This window comes from Branchiostoma lanceolatum, chromosome 7, assembly GCF_035083965.1.
Source record: "Branchiostoma lanceolatum isolate klBraLanc5 chromosome 7, klBraLanc5.hap2, whole genome shotgun sequence".
Taxonomy (NCBI): Eukaryota; Metazoa; Chordata; class Leptocardii; order Amphioxiformes; family Branchiostomatidae; genus Branchiostoma; species Branchiostoma lanceolatum.
The window spans coordinates 7,369,380-7,380,078 of NC_089728.1; the positions used below are offsets into that span (position 1 = coordinate 7,369,380).

The following is a 10,699-nucleotide window of genomic DNA, read 5'->3' on the forward strand; positions in this document are numbered from 1 at the left end:
ATAATATACATTCTATACTACAGTAGTACTTTCTTCACACACTGTTGTTTATCCTCTTTATGCTGCATACATGTAGAAGGGAAATTCTAGACAATATATACTTGGACTTTGAATGCCAGAAAGAATTGTGTTCAAGTCAACAATTCGTTCAACTTTTGAGAAGTACATTTGTGTACCATTGCAAATACTAACGCAATGTTACTAGTGGTGCTGATTTCTTTCTCCGACGACAGCGGTGCATCAAACTCATGCATCAGTTCCCACTCAGTCTCAATGCCAAAGGTGGTGATTGGTCGAGCCTGAAGATTACAAAATCAACTTTGTAAGATGGCAGTGTATAAAATGAAACCTAATAGTATTGTGTTAGCATTACTCTGGACACAAGTTTGCTATTACCTATGTCTGAACATCTGGCATCATGTTGTTCAATTCACTCTTTTCATCTCCATGCTTACTGTGTAAAAGCAATACAAAGTCCTAAGCAATGCCATATGCATGTTGTTTGAAATGCTTGACTACTGATACAAAATCTGTGTTGCAAACTTTGCTATATACATGTACACTGGCAGATACACTGTTTATACAGCACCTGTAGTAGATAGACTGTGTCTTGGCTCACTGCCCATTCTATATCTTGTGGTCCACCATAGGCTTCTTCCACCTGAAAAACACAATCACAACCTTTGTGTGCTACTTGGAATACAACACATAATGTTATATATTGCCCAGATTACATGTCATCTACAAAGTCATCTACACAATATCACATGTAGCTATATCTTTCATTGCTATCTATTAACATCCCATCCGAAATTGGCTTTTTTAAATGTATAGTTAAACTGTAATTCTTAGTATTTTAAACTATGACAGCAAATATCTTCTGTACCTGTACAGCAATGTGCCCCAGACAGACAGCTGTGTCATTACTTAGACAGCACTTCTCAGACTGAGCTGAATTCACCTCCTGCAGTGCTGTGCCTCCATTATCTGTAACAAAGATTTCCTAAAATTCAATCAATCAATCCCCTAGTACAAGCCCTATGAAACGTCAAAAAAAAATATCATGAAAATCCATAAATGAGGGTCCCGTGTTTGAGGAGGTTCCTCAAGCACATTAAAGGGCAAACCTCTCCCTGTAAAAATAAACCCTGCTACAGAAACAACAAGGAAATTGCTGACCTGTGTGCCACTAGGCACTACAAGGTGAACAACAGTGGGTCACTAAGGCCTTACCTAGAGGAACCACCTGTTGAGTCTTGCTGCCCAGATCCACACCTTCCACCTGACATGAACCGTCCACACCACGGGACAGGGTGATGGTGTCAGGATGGGACTCACCACTCACTACAGACTGGGGGGGGGGGGAGCAGACAAGGAGCAGAAATAGTTTCATTGGATAGATCTTAGTGAAATAAACAGAGTGGTTATTACTTAGTCACTTAGTTGTTATGTAGACCAGACTTAAATGATCTTAAATATTTAAGGGCCACCCTCTGACTAAAATACAGCTGCTCACAGCATACTGCATGGTTTATGATAATTGAACAGTGAATATAGAATTAAAAACACAGCTGCAACATTGAATGAGATTAGAATGTAACACACAAACAATGTACCCTGGGCTTGTTGGGAAAACCTTTTGATAAGATTTTTAATGTTAAAACATTTTCACAATCATAGATCTATAGTCATGTACAACTCACCTCCCCCAGTCCATAGTTGGCATTGATAACCATCTTGCCTGGATGTCCTGTTACAGGATGCTGAGTAAAAAGAACACCTGCAAAAAACAAAAAAACAATGTTAACACAACTTACAACTTATTCATCTTTAATACTTTTATTGGAACTTCTGTTCCAAATAAGAAGAAAAAAAACTCATTTGTGGTCAATAGAAATGCTGACAGAATATGAAAATGAGTTTCTGACAATTTGCCTTTCACTCCAAAATGAAAAAACTTGAAACTGTAGCCCCAACGAATTACAACATTCTACATTTCATTCACCTGCTACTTCTGCTGGCACCATCTCCTGTACCACCACAGCCATGGAGGACACAACAGGCTGGCCATGTTGTCTGTGGAGAGAGGTATATATAAATATATTGTGTGTATGTAGGTATGTACTAGTATCTATAGTTAACAATAACAGTAGGGAAAACTATCATAGTAAATGACTTTTTGAAGTTAATGAATTAATTATAAGTTTGAATCAAGTTAATAAATCAGTTATCAATTTCAATCAAAGACACAATGAGATGGTTTGCAATGGCGGGCTTATGGTCAGCATAAGCATTTACAAACGAAGTATCTAATCTACAGCCTTTCTAACCTTCTGTACTGCACTGCAGGAAACCCATAGAGTGAGGTCCAACACTTCTGAACCGAGTCACAGATCTGAAACAGAAGAGCAGGTGTTGCAAAAATAAATTGCATGCAACGGACCAAATTCTGCATGATGCAAAGATACCCAAGAATCTATCAGATACTGTGATGAATTATATCACAGCTACGCCTCCTATAACACATTGCAACTGAGGTACCAGGCTTGTTAAGGGTTAAAAGGTGTCTAGTTGTCGTTGACAGCTGAGGTTGCCACTGGTTATTGATAGATAGCCAGGCTGATTGCTTGAAGTCTTATAAGTACATTACGTTCTGCTGACATGCAGAGAAAACTCTACCTGGTCCAGACCTCGGACACCCAGGTCTGTTATCATCTGTCCTGCTGCAGACATCTCCTCAGTGTCTTCACCTGAACAAGGAACAATTCTTTGTAACCTTTTTTTATACAAGTTGCAAAAGGATAATCAGGAAACAATATTCAAGAGGTAGTAAATGCAAAGTCTTTTATTGTTCAACTTGTCTGTTTTAGTCGCAGTATGAGGAATTCAAAGCACAGTACATACCAATAGCAGATGAGCGAACAGCAAATTGGCTGGTTGAACTTAGGTTGTCCAGTTCAGCTTTGATGGCTTCTCGCACTTCCGGCACCAAAGCAACAGATATAAACATTTCCCCAACACTGACAGGTGTGGAAAAATCACAGGCAAGTTTTACAAGTTGAAGTAACAGGAGAGAGATTGTGACAAGAATTTACAAAAGTGATCAATCAAAATATTCTTTGTGTGAAGTAAACAAAATGCAGCACTTACCCCTGGCACATTCCCTTCAATGCATCCACCTGGCCGCTACTTCAGAAAAAAAAGGAGTCAACAAAAAGTTGTTTTATGAGAGTTGACCGTATCATCATATACATTGTAGCAATGGATACAATGAAGTACTTCATAATGGTTAGGACCATCCAAAGAAATGGCACAGGATCTTTCAATACTGATGATATGGAACATGGTTTCAGGATTACTACTGGAACAAAACATGTAAGCAATGGTGACATACGTACCACGAGACTTGCGCAAGCTCTTCCAGCTTTGACTTCAATGTTGGATGAAGCTATAATGGCAACCATATGAGATAACACATTTTCATTAGGCTCTCCATAATATAATATCTGATAAAATCTGACAGGTATATAACTGGCTAAACCAATGATCCTGGTATAAAAACCTGCTGACCTCAAATCTTATTCAGATTGTTTCCAAAATCATATCCAGTTGTTTGACTAACTGTTATTTGACATATTTCTGATATGTTTCAATCTGCTTAATTTCAATCTGAATGTCTTGTCTTGATAATACACCTATGGCTACTCAGCTATGGGACTGAGTGAATATCATATGTCACTGACCTTCAGCTGTAATTTCATGGCTGCCATGGTAACACAGAACCCAGATGGAACCTTAAACTGAAATAGGAGACAGATAATGCATTGTCTAATCAACATGCATGTACATGTACAAGTCAATTGAAATTTTGAAATAAACATAAGATGAAATCACGGCTCTCGCCAGTGCCCGTCATTCTGTTATTTGACAGAATTCTGCTGCATATGACAGAAAAATTATGTCTACCTTGACAGACAAAACAAAATTTGGTGGATGAAGATGAATTTTGAATAAACCCTGTCAAAACACCAGCCTGGAAATTGAAAAATGACGGACATATGTATACGATGATGGGATAAAAAGTATTTTTAGCATTATTCCATCATTTATCTTAAAAACACTTAGTACTTTTTTCCATCAATGGGAGTTTAGGATGATGGAAAAAATCAAAACTGACTACAGCCATGAATGAAATAGACACAAAAGACAACAGTTAATGAGAGGGGAATGTGGGGATATATTACCATTGCACCATTGCTCTGCAGAGCAGTCAGTGTGGCAAGACTGCTCCCCTTCCCTCCCACCAGTTCAGTACTGCGGCAGACTGGGCTGGACAGGGGCAGGGTCAGCAGTTTCCGGTGTGAACTGGTGACGTCTGGCAGTGGCTGCTGTGGTCTGGACTCACGTGGAGGCAGGGGACAGCCAGTAGTGTTCCTTCATTTACAAGGTGGACAAGGAAAGATAAGATTTTGCATCAGAACTACTGTAACATTGAGTAATCCTTGTGCAGTGGATTGCTTTTTTCTAAGAGCTGACAACTTGTTCAGTGGATCTGTTTATCACAAGAGGAAAATTTACAGTCATCACTTTAGAACAGGAAGCAAAGATGGATGTTTGACCTCCATTATAACAGTAATCCGACGGGCTATATACATTTGAAAAACAGCAAGTTTGAGAGATCTTTAGTGCAGCATCCCCGAGGTATACCCAGTTTTTATATACAGGAGTGCATTACATACAGTATGTATACTGGGGGACATTGGGTTGGAGATCTGTTTGGATGTATTGTTTTAGGGTGGCGGAATTATGTACCCTGGTGGAATTATGTTAGTAGATGTTAACACTCACTTGTAATTGAACTCACATACTCCCCAACCACTCAGGCCGTTAACAGTGAAGTTAGCAAGTCGTTCGTGTACCCGAGATTCCCACTGAAGCCCGTTGTACCAGGTAGACTGACAGTATATCTCCACCTGCACATGGTACTTCTTGCCCCCTGAAATCAGACCAAAACAAATATTTTACTTGCTGTTGTGTAATGTATGATGTCTACAATAAGCAATAAGACAAGGAATCATCAACTTTATTCTTAAACTATTTTTCACAGGTTTTTAAAAGGATTTTTTTAAACTGCGTCCTTATGATTTGACTAACAGAGTACATCCTTTGGTTTTGCTTCATACACTTGTACCTAACTGGTAAAAAGGGACTCAGAAAAGTGTATGAAAAGTTTCGTCAAAACTGAAAAATATTGAGTTTCAAAATAACAATATTATAACAAAATAACAATACAAATATATTCTATGGTTATTTCATTAGTGTTTTCCCAATCACCTGCCACAAAGTTGAAGGAATAGTTGTGAGGCATGGTTCCATCTTCTCCAATACTCGACAATACCAAGTCCACCGCTGACACTGCCTCCATCTTCCCATTAGGGGTGAAGACATAGCCTGTCCTCAGACTAGTGGAGAAAGGGTTGAGAGAATAATGTTAAGTCACGAGTGTAACCAGCATGAGCTGTTCTTTGATAGTACCAACATTTTTTTTCTTCTGTTTTGCCTCTAAACACGTTTACAGATCATAAAAGTTACACAGACTAACTAGTATTGTATGAGGTCGTGTTCACATATATAAAGATGATATTCCACCCATAGTTTCCAAATGTTGCATCTGAAAAGATATCGTATATGCAACGGACAAAATCCTCCAAAGGAAACCGTGATGATTTCTATTGTAACTACAAGACAACAAATCAATGGACATGCCTGATAAAACATTGCAGCTGGCAGTGGTACTGTGCTGGTCAAGGGTTAGAAGGTGTCTAGTTATTGTTGACAAGTGCCACTGATCATTGGTAAATACAAACAATTCACCAGCCAGCCTGATCACCTAGAGTCCCAGCCCGTGCATGAACATTACGTTCTGTGACAGTGCTTGTCTTATACACTACCGGTACAGTTTATTCTATTGTGGAAGGAATAATGGCTCTTCTTAAATCTACGATTCATATCCACCATATATGTGTGTTGACTTAAGTACAGAGGGATATTTGAATGTCTCAGTACTCAGTAGCATAATTTTTCCTGCTATAGGCTTGCCTGGTGTGTTCATCAAACGTAAAACAGCAAAAAACAAAGCACACTTACTCTGACATGGTTGTTGGAAAACAGACTGTAGCAACCTGAAGGCAGGTGCCGTCCTACAGAACAAAACATCAATTCAAGGTGATATTGTCAAATAGAAACTTCAAGTTCAGTTATCAAGAACAGTTTAACGCATTGATTTATCATGTTTCTCCATAATCAGTCATTGGTAAATCATTATGATACATGTAATTGTGTATGCTCCTATCATTTCTTCAGTCTGCCTGCACTCTAAACGTGTTTGCCTAAAAAAAAAATCTGGTTGCCCAAGATGACTTGTCAACCCTTGCTTGATTCTGCAATAAGCTGTTTGATTGACTATGTGAAGCATGCATTCAGTCAGAGGTATGTACAAAGAAACTGCCACTTTACCTCCAAGTAGGCAAAATGAACTATGTAGCGATACATGAAGCCCCAGTCTCTCACACCTATGGATATAGACAAGACTGCATGAGTACCTCCCACCCTGACAAAGGTGATGTTATGTTACAGTAGTAACTTAAATTCTGCACCAACATGGCAAATAGAAATCCCATCTCACACTTAGCCAACCATGGCCTACCAACCTTCTCCTGTAGTGAGGCCAGGCCCGTTGTGTTTACATACATATAGTTAATGTGTACTTTGAGAACAGGTTCAGCACAATTCTGAGTATTGAAATTGACCATGCAAGTTTCTGCCTTTCTGTATGTACTCTCTTAAGAATCATTGGAATTTGCAGCTTGTGGTATGATATTCAGTTGGAATTACTTGGGTCGTACCAAACGAATGGTCCCTGTAGCCCTTGAGTCTGACATGCTGCTCCTCATGCCCCTCGATGTGCAGACCGCCCCACAGCTGTCCCCACTGGTTGTAATGAGTCTGGTGGGAACTTGAGTCAAAATTTGAAGAAAAAAAAAGATTATAAAACAAGTAATTTCAAACACAGTTGATCAGACTTCAATATCTTGGAATTTTAAACACTGTGTAAACTGACGATAGGATAATTTCCGATTTCTCTTAATTAAAGCAATGGATATTTGGTTATTTCTAAATTATTGACAAGTCTTGGAAAGTTCCCAACAAGTAAACAGAACTACTAAACATATATCCTTGTCAGATTACTTGTTCATACCATATGAGACAGGAAGAAAAAAGAATTAGAGTTTGTTGAATAAATTTCTGGTAAGTTATCATGAAAAAGTAAACATGCATCATCATGTGTACCTTCTTAAGTCCTGGAAGAACTGCTTGTTCCACTTCTCGATGGCCATGGCACGGGCAATCGCACGAGGATGAATGTCAGTGTCAAAGTTGAAGGGTAAGGTGTAGGCAGACCACATGAAGGAGAACTTGACATGAACCAGACTACCCTCCTCCTTTGTTACATCAGTACGTGGTGATTCCGTCAGTCTGCAGATATGGGAAGGTAACGTCAGATCTAATGTATGATATCAATACAACGTTACAACAGCTTTTCAGACCAATTGACTTGAAAAAATGCAAAGTCTGTAGACATCTGACTATTGCAAATCTATACAATGGAGAAAATGGCATTGGCCCATTCTCCTTTGCAAAGCCTTGCCTGCAGCCTAAACAACATACTTTGGAAAGGCTCTGCTAAACTGGGCTGAGATTTCCACTTTTTGCATGGCCTTCAACCAGCTGTCAGCCAATCAGAGAATTGGCCTTACGTAAAGAAAACAAGTGGAAACCTCAGCCCAGTTTAACAGAGCCCCCCCCCCCCCCTAAGGTATATTGTATAGGGGCTCTACATAGGTAGTGCAATGCATTGGTAGTGGTGACTTATAATTCACCACAAGTCTGCAACCAAACCAGACCATTTAGTTTCTATGAACAAGTAATCATTAAAGCTACAACTTAAATAGTACACTGGCATATACACGTAGTACCATCACTTGTACATGACTGTGTCAAAACAGTATGCCTCCAAGAACAAGCATGTGTTGATTACCTCATCATTCCGTTGAACTGTACTTTCCATTTTCTCATGGCTTCCACTGGTTCAAAGCTCAGTCCTGCTGCGGAGAAGGTTTTCCCGTCCGTGTTGAAGACGGCGGTGTCCGGATGCTGCGGGGCCTGCAGCACGCCGACTCCCGGCACGTGAAGGATGAACCAGATCTCTACACGGCGGCCATGGCGCCGACAGATCCGCATCACTACAGCAGTTCCATCAGGAGCAAAGCCATTGAAGTAGGCGCTGTCCAAGGCCTACAAGGATGAAGTATGTAAAATGAAACTTTCATAGGAAACTCTGGGACTATCTAGGGGACCCTTACACACTGATCCTGACCTCCTGAAGATGTAGATTCCATTAAAAATGGTATCTTAGATCATCAAGACAAAGTAGGCGCTGTAAGGCTAACAGAGATGATTATGTAAGGCTGCAGATATCACCAATTGTCTACACTTATCGTTTCTTCTAATACACTAACTTCCCTTTCTGTAAGTAAAATGTGTGACTGTACAGGCACTATTGCAGGAAGACAAAAATACTATTTTCCAAACCTTTCCTTTTAAAACTCTTGTATCTATCTGACACATATAGATATCTTAATCTAAACCATAAGTTTATATGCTCTTTTAATGACAAAAATGTCTTCTTTCCACCCTATAGAAGTATAGTATTAATCTGTTGTATCTGTCCTAGCATCAACATACTTTTAGTTTTACTCAATACTCCATTATCATCTATGTATAGGAAGGAGTGGACAGGTCATACAGCCAACCAGATGGCCAGAATGGCAGAGGATCGCCAGCGGTAGAGAATCTTTGCTGAACGCTATGCTGCCCCTAAGGCTGACTAAGCTATGGGAACCTGTACTAGGCTATAGAGTAAAGACCTACATGTTCATGATCCTGTAACTCCTGAGGCAGGTCCATCTCTTCTGGAGAATCATGAGACAAGACACCATATCCGGATTGAGGTAGTCCTGTTACCAGTGGAGCATCTTTCTCCCGTTTCTGTTTTTTTCTTCCCTGTTGTAGCTTCACAAGCAGGTACATCAGTGCAAACTTCAACCCATACCTGTTGGTTAAAAATAGTGCATCGACCTTACATCCATGATATTGCTCCCTCACCATCAAAGGTAGGCTCTACCAGCCTCCACGGGTTGCTGGGAAAATAGTAGAATTGGCCAAAATAGAGTCAATTGTATGAAGGGAGTCGGCTATGGAGATAGTGTCCAATATTGTTACCCTCTATGGCCAAAGTCCCTTTAGCCGGCGCGGTTAGTCTGGTAGAGACTAATCAAAGGTGGTCTTGTGGTTAGGGCTGTTGACAGGTATAAAGGTTCTGTGTTCAAATCCCTACTAGGCCGGGTTTTTGAGAAGAGCCACATCTTGAGCATTTAAACTTTAATTAAAGAGCCACATCTCAAGCACCATACTTATCAAAAATAGTAGGATAAAACCTTACAGCCTAGTACTAACTGTACGAAACTGGCATGCTGTGCCTAAAGGCTGGGTTATATAAAACAAACACACAAACCATCGTCCAGGTTGGTGGTACACTCCCAGGTGAACAGGTGGATCAGGTGTGAGGATAGACTTGATGACGTACAGCACAGCTGCTGTGGCAATGCCTTCCAACACAAGGACACACGTGGCGGCTGCCTCTTCCATTTTCTACGAGCAGGTCTGCAGCTAATGTCAGTAAGAAATATGACAGAAAAGTGAGATACTGTAACTTCATTTACATTTGCAGTGGACTTATTTCCCTATGTAAGGGAAATGGAGATTTTCAGTGTTTTAGATTTGCAGTTAAAACAATTCTGTAGCACAATAGTGCTCAATAGGCACACAAGGGAGACATATTCCTGGTATCATAAATTCACCCTGGAAAGGACACTTTGAAAAATAAAGCCACTGCAAAAGTTTCAAGATCTACAGTAAACCTTCAAGCAGATGTGGGGATGAAGGATGAAGTTATTTGGTTGCCTGTTCATAGAAAAACGGGGTTTTAAGAAACCATGCCAGTTTTCCATCCTGACATCTGCTTGGAGATTAGATATGACGAAAAATGGCTTCAACTGGCTCAAACCCAAAAGCCTCAGTCTACACTACATGTAGCTGGCCTTTCTCCAACAACAAAAAATAACAACAAAACAGAACTTAAGATGATTGTGGTTAAGATGTTTCCTTCCTGTTCACAGCGCATACTGGCTGCATGTGGCACCATGCCCGAGCGAGAATAAGAAACTTGATCATGTTACATGTACAATATTCATTTTTTCTTAAACTTAACGTTAACGTTAGCTTTGAAAGTTATGGCAAGGGAGTCAAATAATCACAGACAAATAAACCAAAAGGTCACATACCGTATACATTACATGAAAGCACAGTTTATTTCTCCCTTTGCTGTCACAGTGCTGGCAGTGTCAGACGATTAGAAATGTGTGAACTTAAGACTTTGGACTGCTCGACAGCTGATGAACTCATCGGAGTCTCTCTGTGGCAACATACAGGTCAGAGGTCATAGGGGTGAAAGGTTCTATAAGTGCATCAAACCATAAAATGATGTTAACTTTGAGTAACATTGACATTGACTTAATTT

The 10,699-nt window shown here is 39.9% G+C and overlaps 1 protein-coding gene across 5 annotated transcripts in view; it reads right to left on the bottom strand.

Moving 5' to 3' along the window:
* Positions 1 to 10,617, bottom strand: part of LOC136438947 (rifampicin phosphotransferase-like) — a 50,019-nt gene extending 39,402 nt beyond the window's left edge. For 3 of the 5 annotated variants that reach the window (XM_066433991.1, XM_066433989.1, XM_066433988.1), the window contains exons 1-23: positions 10,464 to 10,617; positions 9,635 to 9,789; positions 8,992 to 9,172; positions 8,099 to 8,355; positions 7,351 to 7,536; positions 6,906 to 7,015; positions 6,517 to 6,572; positions 6,148 to 6,200; positions 5,335 to 5,462; positions 4,849 to 4,996; positions 4,245 to 4,434; positions 3,744 to 3,800; positions 3,399 to 3,448; positions 3,151 to 3,189; positions 2,905 to 3,020; positions 2,680 to 2,750; positions 2,331 to 2,395; positions 2,006 to 2,076; positions 1,704 to 1,780; positions 1,234 to 1,351; positions 887 to 987; positions 590 to 661; positions 193 to 299 (exon numbers count right to left, since the gene is read on the bottom strand). In XM_066433991.1, coding sequence (XP_066290088.1) covers positions 193 to 299; positions 590 to 661; positions 887 to 987; positions 1,234 to 1,351; positions 1,704 to 1,780; positions 2,006 to 2,076; positions 2,331 to 2,395; positions 2,680 to 2,750; positions 2,905 to 3,020; positions 3,151 to 3,189; positions 3,399 to 3,448; positions 3,744 to 3,800; positions 4,245 to 4,434; positions 4,849 to 4,996; positions 5,335 to 5,462; positions 6,148 to 6,200; positions 6,517 to 6,572; positions 6,906 to 7,015; positions 7,351 to 7,536; positions 8,099 to 8,355; positions 8,992 to 9,172; positions 9,635 to 9,768 — 2,387 coding nt within the window. In that variant the 5' untranslated portion in view covers positions 9,769 to 9,789; positions 10,464 to 10,617. The remainder of the gene's footprint in view (positions 1 to 192; positions 300 to 589; positions 662 to 886; positions 988 to 1,233; positions 1,352 to 1,703; positions 1,781 to 2,005; positions 2,077 to 2,330; positions 2,396 to 2,679; positions 2,751 to 2,904; positions 3,021 to 3,150; positions 3,190 to 3,398; positions 3,449 to 3,743; positions 3,801 to 4,244; positions 4,435 to 4,848; positions 4,997 to 5,334; positions 5,463 to 6,147; positions 6,201 to 6,516; positions 6,573 to 6,905; positions 7,016 to 7,350; positions 7,537 to 8,098; positions 8,356 to 8,991; positions 9,173 to 9,634; positions 9,790 to 10,463) is intronic. The other 2 variants (XM_066433992.1, XM_066433993.1) reach the window with 2 other exon arrangements.
* Positions 10,618 to 10,699: the final 82 nt, after the last annotated feature.